Genomic DNA, 15,163 nt, shown 5'->3' with positions numbered 1-15,163 from the left:
TACCATCCTAAGAAATGAGGCCTGGAAAACTACAAGAAGGAGATGAAGAATTCATGAAATATAATTAAAGTTGCTGATGAGAACTGTGACAATGATGTTGAACTTTTGGGGAAAAACAACAATGGCTCTTTAAGTTAAGGAAATGTTTACAAGATTCCTTATGTTAAGAAGGAAGTCAACACAAGGCTCCTTACGTTTACCAACACCAAGTAAGGAGAGTCAACATCTGCCAGGAACTGAGATAAAGCCAGGATGTTTCAGGCTGGAAAAACATCTATCCTTTATTTACAACTTTGGAACAATATCAGCAAGAAATATTGCTATATAAGAGACCATCTTATATTCCAAAATTGTGGCAGACCAAAGGAGTCTGGCCCACCTCCAGCTCTTCTCAATGGGAAGGAGAGAGATGGTGTACCTTTGGGAGTGGCAGATGTGCAATGGAACGCCATCTGGTCACTTGCTCCTTTCCTCAAGGGAAGAGGAAGGAGTGTGATTTTGGAGTCATGATACATTTGCAGGCAGCAGTTTTTGATGTGGAAGAAAATAGGAATCTGATCCTTGGTATTGTTCTTAGGGAAAGAGGGTGCATTTTAAAAGTTTTGGAAGTTTAAAAAGGGAGAAAGCATAGGGTAATATTTGTACGGTAATATTTGCAACAAGTCCCTCCTTAAAATATCAAAAAAATAACATCTTGATTTTGCCATTTCATATAAAGGGGCGCCAGTTTATGAAACTATAGACCTTGGCAGGATAACTCTAGTTACCTTGGCAGCAACAGCCTCAATATTGGCAGGGAAAATGCATTCATAGGTGTGCGGATTCCTTTCTCGGGAATATATTATTGTTTCCGACTTGTGTCTCCTTAAGAATTCTTCCTTTGTTATGATGTCTGGAAAAGAAGATAAGAAAAATATAGATACAAGGTTGACAACCATGTGTGCTGTACAAACACGGACAGGCCTTCAAGAGTCTTTTGGAGCAGGTCCATCAAATAAGGAAGGCAAGTCAACACTAAATCAAACACACAGAAAGAAAAGAGGTTTGCTTTGAGTGTGAGCTTTAAAAGACCTATCCAAGGTGCTTAAACTATTTATGGGGATAGAGTTCATCACTTTGGATAGCTTATTAGACGTCTGAAATAAAACCTTGAGGGAATTCATCCCAGTGGAATGGAAGCTATCACGTACTCCTGGCTTTTGCTGTTACAGTGTTTGAATTTATTTGTTTTATTTAGAACTTTATCTACACAAATTGAATTGTGGTGTTTTATTTAGAACTTTATCTACACAAATGACCAGCCACTGCCAGAAGGGACAGAGAGTTTCATCTAAGCTGATGATCGTGCCATTACTGCTCAAGCAGGGAGCTTTGAGACTGTAGAACAGAAGCTCTAGGTGCTCTAACTGCCTACTACAGGGAAGACCAGCTGATCCCTAACCCATCTAAAACACAGACATGTGCCTTTCATCTCAAGAACAGACAAGCATCCTGAGCTCTGAGGATCACCTGGGAAGGAATCCCACTGGAGCATTGCAGCACACCCAAATACCTGGGAGTCATTCTGGACCGTGCTCTGACCTACAAGCACTGCCTGAACATCAAGCAAAAAGTGGGTGCTAGAAACAATATCATACAAAAGCTGACTGGCACAACCTGGGGATCACAACCAGACACAGTGAAGACATCTGCCCTTGCGCTGTGCTACTCTGCTGCTGAGTATGCATGCCCAGTGTGGAACACATCTCACCACACTAAAACAGTGGATGTGGCTCTTAATGAGACATGCCGCATTATCACGGGGTGTCTGCGCCCTACATCACTGGAGAAATTACACTGCTTAGCTGGTGTTGCACCACCTGACATCCGCCGGGAAGTAGCAGCCAATAGTGAAAGGACCAAGGCAGAGACATCTCCAGCTCATCCCGTTTGGGTATCAGCCAGCACGACAACGACTTAAATCTAGACATAGTTTTCTAAGATCTACAGAGACACTCGCTGGAACACCTCAGCAAGCGAGTGTCCAAAAGTGGCAGGCTCAAACCCAGAACCTCAATCAATGGCTGATACCAGATGAGAGTCTTCCCCCTGGGCACACAGAAAACTGGGCAACTTGGAAGGCGCTGAACAGACTGCGCTCTGGCACCACAAGATGCAGAGCCAACCTTCAGAAATGGGGCTACAAATAGAATCCTTGACATGCGAGTGCGGAGAAGAGCAAACCACTGACCACCTGCTGCAATGCAACCTGAGCCCTGCCACATGCACAATGGAAGACCTTCTTGCAGCAACACCAGAGGCACTCCAAGTGGCCAGATACTGGTCAAAGGGCATTTAACCAACTACCAAACTCACAAGTTGTGTATTTTTCTGTTTGTTTGCTTTGTTCTGTTAGAAATGTAATATAATGGACTGGCTGCTCTGACAAGACCAAAAAAATAAATAAAAATTTAGAACTTTTATATCCCGTTCTTCTCTACCTCCATGGAGGGACTCAAAACGGCTTTGCTTCTGGAGAGATAGAAAGGAAACATCCATAGAGGCCCAAACGCTCCAACTATTGCAGAGCAGAAAATTGTGGATAAACAAGAGATATTCACAACCTATAGATCCACAAAATCTTAGAACTGGCATGGCTATCAAGTAAGAATGGGCAATCCATGGTTCTAAATCGTTCTGAAATACTTTACAAAACTAAAGTTCTGGTGGTGAAAACGAGGGGGCGCTAGTGCTTTGCTTCTACAGTGTTGCTAAAGTTCTGGTGGTGAAAATTTCAGAACTCTAACAAAAGTTTCAAAATTTTGTTATAAATGGCAGTTCCTAATTGGTTCTGTCATAAAAAATATTCAATAACAAAATAATAATGAAATTTTGAAAGTTTTGTTAGAGTTCTGACATTTTCACCACCAGAACTTTAGCGACACTGTAGAAGCAAAGCACTAGCGCCCCCTAATTTTCACCACCAGAACTTTAGTTTTGTAAAGTACTTTAGAACCAGGTTATTGTGGGTTTTTTCGGGCTATAGGGCCATGTTCTAGAGGCATTTCTCCTGCCGTTTCACCTGCATCTATGGCAAGCATCCTCAGAGGTAGTGAGGTCTGTTGGAATTAGGACAATGGGTTTATATATCTGTGGAATGACTGGGGTGGGGCAAAGAGCTCTTCTCTGCTGGAGCTAGGTGTGAATGTTTCAACTGATCATCTTCATTAGCATTTGAAGGCCTAGCTGAGCCTGGGAAAATCTTTTGTTGAGAGGTGTTAAGATGTGCCTGGTTGTTTCCTCTCTGCTGTTTTGCTGTTGTAATTTTAGAGTTTTTTTAATACTTTAGAACCATTTAGAACCACGGATTGCTCATGGGCAACAAGTTAAACATGAGCCAACAATGTGATGTGGCGGCAAAAAAAGCCAATGGGATTTTGGCCTGCATCAATAGGAGCATAATGTCTAGATTCAGGGAAGTCATGCTCCCCATGCTCTATTCTGCTTTGGTCAGACCACACCTGGAATATTGTGTCCAATTCTGGGCACCACAATTCAAGAGAGATATTGACAAGCAGGAATGTGTCCAGAGGAGGGCGACTAAAATGATGAAGGGTCTGGAGAACAAGCCCTATGAGGAGCGGCTTAAGGAGCTGGGCATGTTTAGCCTGAAGAAGAGAAGGCTGAGAGGAGATATGATAGCCATGTACAAATATGTGAAAGGAAGCCACAGAGAGGAGGGAGCAAGCTTGTTTACTGCTTCCATGGAGATTAGGATGATTCCATTGCACTTTGTCCCTCCAAAGCACTTTACATTTTTAGGTCTGCTCGTATGTCTTTCCACAAACGCCATTATCACCTTTTCGTCCATGCTTCAGCACTATTTCCAATTTCAATTTTACATTTGGCCTTCCCACAGTTTTAATTGTATGTTGTCTTATTGATAATGTTATATGTTTATTGTTTATGTTCTGATTTTAATTGCTTGTATTGTTGTGATTATTGCTTGTATTGTTGTGTTTGGGCTCGGCCTCATGTAAGCCGCACCGAGTCCCTTGGGGAGATGGTAGCGGGGTACAAATAAAGTGTTATTATTATTATTATTATTATTATTATTATTATTATTATTTAGGACAAGGAATGGCTTCAAACTATAAGAATTCCATGTTCAGATTCCATCTGAACATGAGGAAGAACTTCCTGGCTGTGAGAGCTGTTCAGCAGTGGAACTCTCTGCCCCAGAGTGTGGTGGAGGCTCCTTCCTTGGAGGCTTTAAAAAGAGGCTGGATGGCCATCTGTCAGGGGTGATTTGAATGCAATATTCCTGCTTCTTGGCAGAATGGGGTTGGACTGGATGGCCCATGAGGTCTCTTCCAGCTCTTTGATTCTATGATTCTATGCGTACTATCTAGCCCAAATGCTTACCATGACTACAACACTCCCATCCAGTAAAGGTAAAGGTATTTTCCTGACATTAAATCCAGTTGCATCTGACTCTGGGGGTTAGTGCTTATCTCCATTTCTAAGCTGAAGAGCTGGCGTTGTCCATAGATGCTTCCAAGATCATGTGGCTGGCATGACTGCAAAGAGATGGCATGGAGTTGGCAAGACTACACTCCCATCCAACCTCTGTTTAAAGGTCTCCATAGGCAGAGAGGCCACCACTCCTTAAGGCAACTCTATTGATCAATTCTCACACTAAAAGACCTATAATGTCTTGTAATCCCTTTCCTTTCAATGCTTTCCATTGTTTCATGATCCCAGACCCAACCATTCACTTCCGGCACTAGATTAGCCATAATGAAGTAGATTAAGTCCATCTTCTTATTCCATGATCTGGCAAGTTTAATCCAACCCGAGAGTCAAGAATGAGTGCGGGATGGACAGGGATGGGACTGAGTGGGCTGGAGGTCAGAGGACATCAAAAGTGTAGAAGAAATGATGGCTACTGTTATTATCTTCAGATTTACAATCCCCAGGCTTTAGCTGGCAGGGAATGGAGCCGGCGGCATGTTTATCCTCCAGCTAGTTAAATCTGGTGAACTTGAGCATGACCTATTTCAAGAAACAACATATGAAGTGCCAGGATAGGAGAATAACTGACGTCTCTGTAATTGCCAGCCTGCGTTGCACTGTCAGGCTCTTCTTCAACAACGAAGTGTGCAAGATCTGCTGCAACGTCTACCGTCGCATACGCATAAAAGAGCATAATAACGATGGAGGAACAGCCTCGCTGTGCATCATGCCAACGATAGTTTTGTCCTCCAGAAGCAGCGATGGGAAGTCCATGGAGTAGAGAGATAATGGACAACTCCTGACTCTTTCCCCAGCATGAAGCCATTAGCACTCTCCTGTCTTTCGGCGTGCAGGAATACTACCGGTTAGACTCTCCGTGTATATGCTTCTAAGTTGCCTGTTGACTTATGATGATGCCCTGAATTTCATAGGAGTTCCTTAGGCAATTTACCATTACAGGGTCAGCATCCTTCATCCAAAACGCTTGGGACCAGAAGAGAGCCCGTGTCGGTTCATAGGAGGGAATGCGGTCACAAAGATAGGCAGGACCCGAGTTGTTAGGGCTTTATAGGTGATAACTAGCTCTTTGAATTGGGACCAGAAATGTATTGGCAGCCAATGGAGCTGCTTTAGTAGGAGCATCATGTGCTCCCTATAGCTGGCTCCAGTTAGTAGCCTGGCTACAGATCTTTGGACCAATTGCAGTTTCTGAACCATCTTCAAAGGCAGCCCCACACAGAGTGCATTACAGTAATCCAGTCTTGATGTAACTAAGGCATGGACCACCGTGGCCAACTCTGGAACTCACTACCTGGAGAAATTAGGAAAGCCCCTACCTTAGAAACCTTTAAAAAGGACCTTAAAACCTGGCTCTTCCGCTGCGTTTTTGATGAATAGGTTTACATTCTCACACTATTGCTTAGCCTCAACTTTTGTCATTGGAGTATATGCCCCCCCCCCTTTGTGGGAAAGCCTGATTCTACAACCCTCACTATAATGAGTCCTCCCCTGCAAATAATCGGTCTCTCTCTTATCTCGCCTGAGTTTAAATTAGTTTTAATCAGTCTCTCTTTTAATCATTACATGTTGCCCACCCATTGTCATTGTGATTGTGCCTATTGTAATTTTATATTGCTATGTTTTCATATGTTTTATGTAATTATGTTGTTTGCTGTTTATTGTTTGCGTTTTCAGTTTTATTTTATTGTAATTTTCTGTCTGGGCTTGGCCTCATGTAAGTCGCTCTGAGTCCCCATTGAGGAGATGGTGGCGAGGTATAAATAAAGATTATTATTATTATTATTATTATTATTATTATTATTATTTTATGATGTCCGGCTTCTCGAGGTATGGCCGCAGCTGGCACACAAGCTGTGTGAAGATCCTCCCAGCCACCGCCGACACCTGAGCTTCAAGCATCAAGGCTGAGTCCAGGAGGACCCCCAGAATGTGGGCCTGTTGCCACCCGATACCCCAATCAACCTCACAGCTGACCAGGAGGGCCTCTGTCTTGTCTGGATTAAGCTTCATGTTAGCCCTCATCCAGCTCAGGTATTGGCGGTGACCGGGAGAGCCTTCGCACAACTAAAACTTATGCACCAGTTGCGACTGTACCTCGTGAAGTCTAATCTGGCCACGGTGGTCCATTGGACTATTGCAATGCATTCTACGTAGGGCTGCCCTTAAAGACGGCCTTCAATTGGTCCAGTGTTCAGCAGCCAGACTTCTAACAGGAGCGAATTACAGGGAACGGTGTATCCTTCCCTGTTTAAGAAGCTCCATTGGCATTTCTGGTCCCAATTCAAGGTGCAGGTTATCACCTACAAAGCCCTGAATGGTTTGGGACCCTCCTACCTTCGTGACCGCATTTCTGTCTATGCACCTGCATGATCCCTTCGATCATCGTGGGAGGCCCTCCTTTCACTCCCACCTCCATTGCAAGCATGACTTATGGGATGAGGGAGAGGGCCTTCTCTGTGGTAGCCCATAGACTTTGGAACTCACTGCCTGGTGAGATTAGGCAAGCACCCACCTTGGCAGCCTTTAAGAAGAGCCTAAAAACTTGGCTGTTTCATTGATGATTGAACAACAAGTCCCTTACCTTGACCAACTCACCACATAATGACTTTCGATGGACTTTATCTCACCATTCAGTGAATTAACTCCCATTGTCTGTCCCATCCGAACTTCCCATCAGATACACTACCCAACTCTTCCATCTCTCCCAGGGTTTTAAAATCCTATTCATTGTATTTGGCCCTGCCCATTTGGTTCAATGTTTTGTTATGTATGCTATACTCTGTTTATTTTGTACTAGCCGTCCCCTGCCACGCGTTGCTGTGGCCCAGTCTGGTGATTTGGAAAAGTAATGAGAAAGTGTTGGTTTCTAATATATGTAATTTCTTTATGCTTGTGGGTAAACAGTATTTCTTGCTGTTCCTTTGTCAGTCTTGATGTGGAGATTGTCTGGTTTGCCTACTCTGGAACATGCAACATATAATTGTCCTTCTTTAGGGGTCCCTTTCAAATCTATGATACTATATCTGTGTGTGTGTGAATTATATATATCTATCTATTTCTATGGCTGGATGGCTCTTTGTCTGGAGGGCTTTGATGATGTTTTCTTGCCCTGGTGAAGGCAGTTGGACTGGATGGCCCTAAGTATGGGGGTTCTGTGTGGGAAGTTTGCCCCAATTCTGTCTTTGGTGGGGTTCAGCATATGCTTTGATTTAACTACAGTAACTACAACTTCCAAATGTCAAGGTCTGTTTTTCTCAAACTCCATCTGTGTTCATATTTGGCCATATGGAATATCTCTGCCAAGTTTGGTCCAGATCTATCATTGTTTGAGTCCACAGTGGTCTCTGGATGTAGATGAACTACAACTCTCAAACTCAAGGTCAATGCCCACCAATCCCTTCTAGTGTTTTCTGTTGGTAATGGGAGTCCTGTGTGCCACGTTTGGTTCAATTACGTCATTGGTTGAGTTCAGAATGCTCTTTGATTGTTGGTGAACTATAAATCCCAGCAACTACAACTCCCAAATGACAAAATTCATTTTTTGAGTGAAGGACAAACATTGGGTTGTTAGGTGTCTTGTCTCTAAATTTGGTGTCAGTTGGCCCAGTGGTTTTTTAGTTCTGTTAATCCCACAAACGAACATTACATTTTTATTTAAATAGATTTTATGATCTTTTGTTGAATTCTTTTGCTCTGTTGTACTTTGTTGGGCTTGGCCTCATGTTAGCCGCCCCAAATCCCCTTGGGGAGATGGAGGCGGGGTAGAAATAAATAAATAAATAAATTATTATTATTATTATTATTTCTTGAAACACAAGATGAGTCCACAGCAAACAAGATCACTCTGCTGGCTGTTGAATTGGATCACATGTCGGACACTTCCCAAGTGTCTAGGACTGGGTGATGTATTGGTGAATAATGCATGCAGATCCCAGTAGGGTAGCCTTTTGCAGCGCCAATTGTGTTTAAGTGCAGGCCAAGGTCTTTAGGTGCTGCACCCAGTGTGCCGATCACCACTGGGACCACCTTTACCAGTTTGTGCCAGAGTCTTATTGTTATTACTGTTGTTGTTGTTGTTGTTGTTGTTGTTGTTGTTGTTATTAAGGAGCTCCATTGGCTACCATTCATTTTCCGGTCCAATCCACCGGGATTGTGGCGCAGCTGGCTGAGTGTCAGCTGCATTAAGATCACTCTGACCAAAAGGTCATGAGTTCGAAGCCAGCCCGGGTTGGAGTGGGTTTCCAACCAATTGTGTGTAGCCTGTTGTCAACCTTTGCAACCCGAAAGACAGTTGTATCTGTCAAGTAGGAAAATTAGGTACCACCTTAAAGTGTGGGGAGGCTAAATTAACTTATTTATGAGGTTATAAAGAAGACTCCAGCAAAGCATTCCAGCGGGGAAGCATGCGGGGAATGCGGAAATGCTTCATCAGCGTCACAGATGGACGATGAAAGCGACAGCTCCCCTGGAGGCCAGAAAAAAGGCAAATAGCCTCTGTGTATGTCAATATATGTTTGTATGTCAAAAATTGGCATTGAATGTATTGTCGAAGGCTTTCATGGCTGGAATCACTAAGTTCTTGTGGGGTTTTTTCGGGCTATATGGCCATGTTCTAGAGGCATTTCTCCTGACGTTTCGCCTGTATCTATGCAAGCATCCTCAGAGGTGAGGTCTGCTGGAACTGGGGAAAAGGGTTTATATATCTGTGGAATGACCAGGATGAGACAAAAGACTTTTGTCAGTTGGGCTAGATGTGAATATTTCAACTGACCACCTTGATTAGCATACAATGGGCTGACTGTGCCTGGAGCAAACTCTTCTTGAGAGGTAATTAGATGTCCCTGCCTGTTTCCTCTCTGCTGTTTTTGCTGTTGCAATTTTAGAATTTTTTAATACTGGTAGCCAGATTTTGTTCATTTTCATGGTTTCCTCCTTTCTGTTGAAATTGTCCACATGTTTGTGTATTTCAATGGCTTCTCTGTGTAGTCTGACATGGTGGTTGTAAGAGTGGTCCAGCATTTTTGTGTTCTCAAATAAAATGTTGTGTCCAGGTTGGTTCATCAGCCCATTGTATGCTAATCAAGGTGGTCAGTTGAAATATTCACACCTAGCCCAACTGACAAAAGTCCTTTGTCTCACCCTGGTCATTCCACAGATATATAAACCCTTTTTCCCAGTTCCAACAGACTTCACCTCTGAGGATGCTTGCCACAGATGCAGGCGAAACGTCAGGAGAGAATGCCTCTAGAACATGGCCATATAGCCCGAAAAAACCCACAAGAACATATTGGCATTGAATGTTTGCCATATATGTGTACACTGTAATCCGCACTGAGTCCCCTGCGGGGTGAGAAGGGCAGAATATAAAAGCTGTAAATAAATAAACAAATAATAAATAAATATTATCACAGCTGTCAGGCACTGGTCCAGGATCTGGGGGTTTTCCTTGGATTTTAGTGGAGAGGAGTAATAGAGTTGCGTGTCATCTGCATGTCAGATGGCACCGAACCCAAAAACTCTGGATGACCTCTCCCAGCAGTTTCAGGTAGATATTAAAAAGAATGGGGGATAGAGGGGAACCTTGCGGGAACCCACAGATCAAAGGCCGCATCTCTCACACTGAAGGTTTTAGCAGTGGATCAACTACACATTGGTTTCTTGTTACTCAGGAGTTTCACAAATCCACACATTCAACTCCTGCCCCAAATGAACACAGCTGTGAGTTCTCTTAGGACCAGGCAGGCTATAGATGAGGTTTACCTGGTTTGCACAAATTGAATTCCAGGGCTCCTCCGGCATTGAGCAGCTTCTGAATGAAGGTCTTGGAAAGCATCGTGGGGCTGAAGAGGACGGGTCGCCGGCGGTCACAATGGACGGGACGCACCGAGCTATACGGCACCAAGCTGAAACTCTTATTGATCTCCGTTACGGAATCAAACTCTGGAAGAAAGATATGATGGTTTGTTTTTCACTATGTTATGCTGTGCCTCATGCTGTGAGGAGAGGCAGATAAGAAATACAATAATCAATATCATCACATAGAATCATAGAATCAGAGAGTTGGAAGAGACCTCATGGGCCAACCAGTCCAACCCCATTCTGCCAAGAAGCAAGCACCCCTGACAGATGGCCATCCAGCCTCTGTTTAAAAGCCTCCAAAGAAGGAGCCTCCACCACACTCCGAGGCAGAGAGTTCCACTACTGAACAGCTCTCACAGTCAGGAAGTTCTTCCTCATGTTTAGATGGAATCTCCTCTCTTGTAGTTTGAAGCCATTGTTCTGTGTCCTAGTCTCCAAAAAACAAGTTTGCTCCCTCCTCCCTGTGGCTTCCTCTCACATATCACCACTGTCATCATTATGAGATGTACTCAGGTACAGAACTGGCACGTGATTCCCCAAACCTGGCTGCGTAGGGAAGGCCACAGAGAGGTTTAGACTCTTCAGACAATTTCATCATCTCAAGAAAAACAAATATATTGACCAATCTAGAAAACAGGTATCTTCAAGCTTGAGGCATGTAAGGATTGGGTAAAAGATGTCTTGAGCTGTCTAATGGTGCATATTTTGAGTGCTCCAGCTGGAGGTCAGCTGTGACCAGCAGTGCTGTAGAATTTGAAGAGGTACGAATGGAGGGCAAAAGAGAGAAATGTGCTAAGAGGAAGGCGTGTCAAGCCAACCCTGACTGGGACCACCTTTCTACCTGGAAACCATTGCCCTTGCTGCAGGAAAACATACAGATCAAGAATAGGGCTCCACAGTCACCTATGGACCCACTGCCAGTACACCAATCTTGGAAGACAATCCTACTTGGACAACGAGGGATCGCCTAAGGAAGTAAGCTGTATGAAATAGAAGAAACCCTTATTCATATTCCTATTGATTCAATGGACCATTTGGGAAGATTTGAGGCCAATGCAGTCTACTCATTGCCCTTGGTGGCAATTACTCATAGCAATCCCAGACCAGCACTAGTGCTCATAGATCATTTTTTCTGCGCCCTTCTGAGACAGAGTATGAAATGTCATGCCATACCTTCAAATCTGTCGATCATGGCCTTGGTCACCGGCTGGACCTCTGATCTGGAACGGGTGTCTTTCGAGGTGACAATGCGGACGCGTTCGTTGCTGTTCATTCGCTTGTACTTGTTTTCCGACCTGCTGACAAACTGAGAGAAGGCAAAGGCTTGGTCAAGACTAGGACCTTTCAAGGAGAGCAGCCCATCTCACTGGAAATGCATCCAAGAAGGAAGAAATCCCTGAGTCCATCCCACTACACAACTGCTATTTGGACTTGACCGCCTTCGGCTTGTTTGAATCATGCAACTTGCTGTGAGTTTTCTGAATTTATTTCAATTGTTGATCTGGAACATGACCTTTGGCACGCAACTTTGGACCTATCTGTGTTGGCCTGTGTCCTAACTCACACTGTACACGGAAATAAATCTGCAGTCAGATCCTTGATGGATCTTGACAAAATGGAAAGAGCTGTAGACAACCCAGTGAGATGCAATGCACATTGTAATGGGTAACAATGTTTACTGGCACTGATTTATTATTATTACTATTATTATTATTATTATTAGTAGTAGTAGTAATTATTATTAGTAATAATAAATTATTATTTCAGCTTTTTTTTTTTAGTCATGTCAGGAGCGACTTGAGAAACCGCAAGTTGCTTCTGGTGTGAGAGAATTGGTCATCTGCAAGGACACCCGGATGATTTTTGATGTTTTAATTATCCTTGTGGGAGGCTTCTCTCATGTCCTCATATGAGGAGCTGGAGCTGATAGAGGGAGCTCATCCACCTCTCCCTGGATTCGAACCTGCGACCTGTCGATCTTCAGTCCTGCCGGCACAGAGGTTTAACCCACTGCACCACCGGGGGCTCATTATTTCAGCTGCTGCAAGAAGATTGTGCAGACAGACTACAAGCAGAGGCATAACACCGTAACTCCTATGATGCATTGGAACTTGTGCCACAAATACCATCTGCCTGCGACAAAGAACTGGTGGGATCACAAGCCTGAAAAAGTCACAGAAAATGAACACGTCAAACTCCTCTGGGACTTCCAAATTCAGATAGAATTTTGGAGCACAAGACTCCTGAACTCACAATCATGTTTAAAAAAAAAGTATGGATTGTTGATGTTGCAATCCCAGGTGACAGCAGGACTGAAGAGAAACAACTGGAAAAGCTGTCATGATATGAGGATTTAAAGATCGAACTGCAAAGACTCTGGCACAAGCCAGTCAAGGTGGTCCCAGTGGTGATTGGCACACTGGGTGCAGTGCCTAAAGACCTTGGCCTGCACTTAAACACAATCAGCGCTGACAAAATTACCATCTGCCAGCTGCAGAAGGCCACCTTCTCGGCCATGGGGAGGTGCTGTCGTTTCATTTTCCATGCTGAGGAGCCTGCTGTCCATAGATGCCTTTCCTTAAGTCAGTTGTAGAAGTGTAACTAAAGTTGGAAGGGACCAGAAAGGCCATCTAGCCCAAATCTCCACTGTACTGGAATATACAACTAAAGCACTCCTGAAAGATGCTGACCGAACTTCAAAAGACTGGAGGCCCCAACCAGGGCTTGAGCATCTTAGAAAGATCCTTCAAAGTTCAGACTCAACCCAGAACAAATTCACTATGGCATTCAAGGGACGCAACTGTGTGCACATAGAACCCCACCAGCCTCTGCTAAGCTGGTGCATGCAGTGACATTCTCTGACCAGCCACTGTGGTGGTGCCAAAGCATAGCAAATAACAAGCCGGCCATTGCTTCCTTGGGTAAGTGGCAGAACAGCAGTGCAGAAGGCAACAACACCTGCATCCCACTGGCAGGATTATCAGCTTGAGACCCTGGTACTATATGCTATCAACTAACTTGGCTTTTTTGATAACCCCAAATGTGGTTTCAGTGCTTTCCACAGCTCCAACGAACCCTGCAGTTGGCACAGATGGGAGAAACATGACTTGCAAAAGGAGAGACAAAGTGAGACTAATGCAAGGGAAAGCCAGCCAAAACTGTGCATGCTGACAAAAGGTAACATTTCAATGTGTTTCTTTTTTTTACCTGTAGAATCTGCCCCAAAAGGAAGCTGGCTCGGGAAAGGCGGGGACTGGTTTTAGCGTCGCTCGGTGGCGTGTGGTCTTCCGGCTGCAGTGTATTCTGTCAGAAGGGAAACATATTTCAGGAGAAAACAGTGTGCAAACTTGTTGAAAACAGCTTCTTTGTCTAAGCAGGCTCAATTACAACAGAATCCATTCATAGTAAAGTAAAGCCTTTCCCCTGACATTAAGTCCAGCCGTGTCCTACTCTCCATTTCTAAGCCGAAGAGCCGGCATTGTGCACATCTCCATTTCTAAGCTGAAGAGCCGGCGTTGTCCATAGACACCTCCAAGGTCATGTGGCCTGCATGTCTGCATGGAGTGCCGTTAACTTCCCGTCAGAATGGTACCTATTGATCTATTCGCCTGATGGCTTGATGAGTCGCCTGATGGCTTAGAGGAGCGGTATACAAGTAAAGTAAAGTAAAGTAAAGTAAATAAATAAATAAATAAATAAATATTCACATTTGCATATTTTTGAACTGCTAGGTTGGCAGAAGCTGGGGCTAACAGCGGGAGCTCACCCCGCTCCCTGGATTTGAACTGCCAACCTTTCGGTCAGCAAGTTCAGCAGCAAGTAAAGTAAAGTAAAGTAAAGTAAATAAATAAATATTCACATTTGCATATTTTTGAACTGCTAGGTTGGCAGAAGCTGGGCCTAACAGCAGGAGCTTACCCTGCTCCCAGGATTTGAACCACCAACCTTTCGGTCAACAAGTTTAGCAGCTCAGCTAAACTTTGCCACCAGGGGCTCCAAGTTTAATATAATTTAAATCATGGTGTATATGTTTTCATTTGAGAAAAAGATGGATATAAATAAAGCTACGAGCGATATCCGGAAAGTAAGGTTACAATATTTTTTCAAAATACAAAGACTAATTATATTTTAATAAAGTGTACATGGATTGTAGCATAGGTATTACATTATTTTTCCACATAATCACCATGCAGTTCAATACATTTTGTCATCCGTGGGATGAGTGTTTGATGCCTGTGTCATAGAAGTTTCCCTCCGCCATTTTCAGCCAGTTCGTCACTTTGATTTTCACCTTGTCATTGTCAGAAAAGTGTTTTCCACCCATGTGTTCCTTCAATTTAGTGGACAGATAATAGTCACTGGGTGTGAGACTGGGGCTGTGAATGGGGTGGCTTAAAACATCCCAACCAAAGGAAGTCAACAACTTTAGTGTTGCATGTGTGGTGTGTGGAAGCGCATTGACATGAAGGAGACAGACTCCCACCATCAGCATCCCACATTTGTTTTGGATGGCTCTGTGAAATTTCTTTATGGTCTCATAATATATTCCATACCCATTTTGTCACATGCTATCTTGATATTATGTCCTCTCCATAAACTGAAATGATTTCGCGTTGAATTGCAGCGGAGTTGATGCCCTTAGCATTTAGGTAGCGTATTACAGTGTGAATGTTGTACTTGGAGGAAAATGGAATGAGGATGCTCATCTCCAACCTTCACCACAATGCCAGTTGATGAGCTACTGACGACTGGCGCTGCTCGTGCACTTCCTCTGGCTTCCCCCTACATG

General features: G+C 43.8%; 1 protein-coding gene across 1 annotated transcript in view; it reads right to left on the bottom strand.

Annotated features, from left to right (window-relative positions):
- LOC137098020 (caspase recruitment domain-containing protein 11-like) overlaps positions 1–15,163 on the bottom strand; it is a 129,625-nt gene that overhangs the window by 16,663 nt on the left and 97,799 nt on the right. Inside the window, exons 19-22 of the mRNA XM_067473717.1 lie at positions 13,582–13,677; positions 11,548–11,680; positions 10,276–10,455; positions 768–892 (exon numbers count right to left, since the gene is read on the bottom strand). Of these exons, the coding sequence (XP_067329818.1) occupies positions 768–892; positions 10,276–10,455; positions 11,548–11,680; positions 13,582–13,677 (534 nt within the window). The remainder of the gene's footprint in view (positions 1–767; positions 893–10,275; positions 10,456–11,547; positions 11,681–13,581; positions 13,678–15,163) is intronic.

This window comes from Anolis sagrei, chromosome X (genome assembly GCF_037176765.1).
Source record: "Anolis sagrei isolate rAnoSag1 chromosome X, rAnoSag1.mat, whole genome shotgun sequence".
In the NCBI taxonomy this organism is placed as follows: Eukaryota; Metazoa; Chordata; class Lepidosauria; order Squamata; family Dactyloidae; genus Anolis; species Anolis sagrei.
Note: the sequence above shows the minus strand (reverse complement) of the source record. Positions and strands in the feature narration are given on the sequence as shown.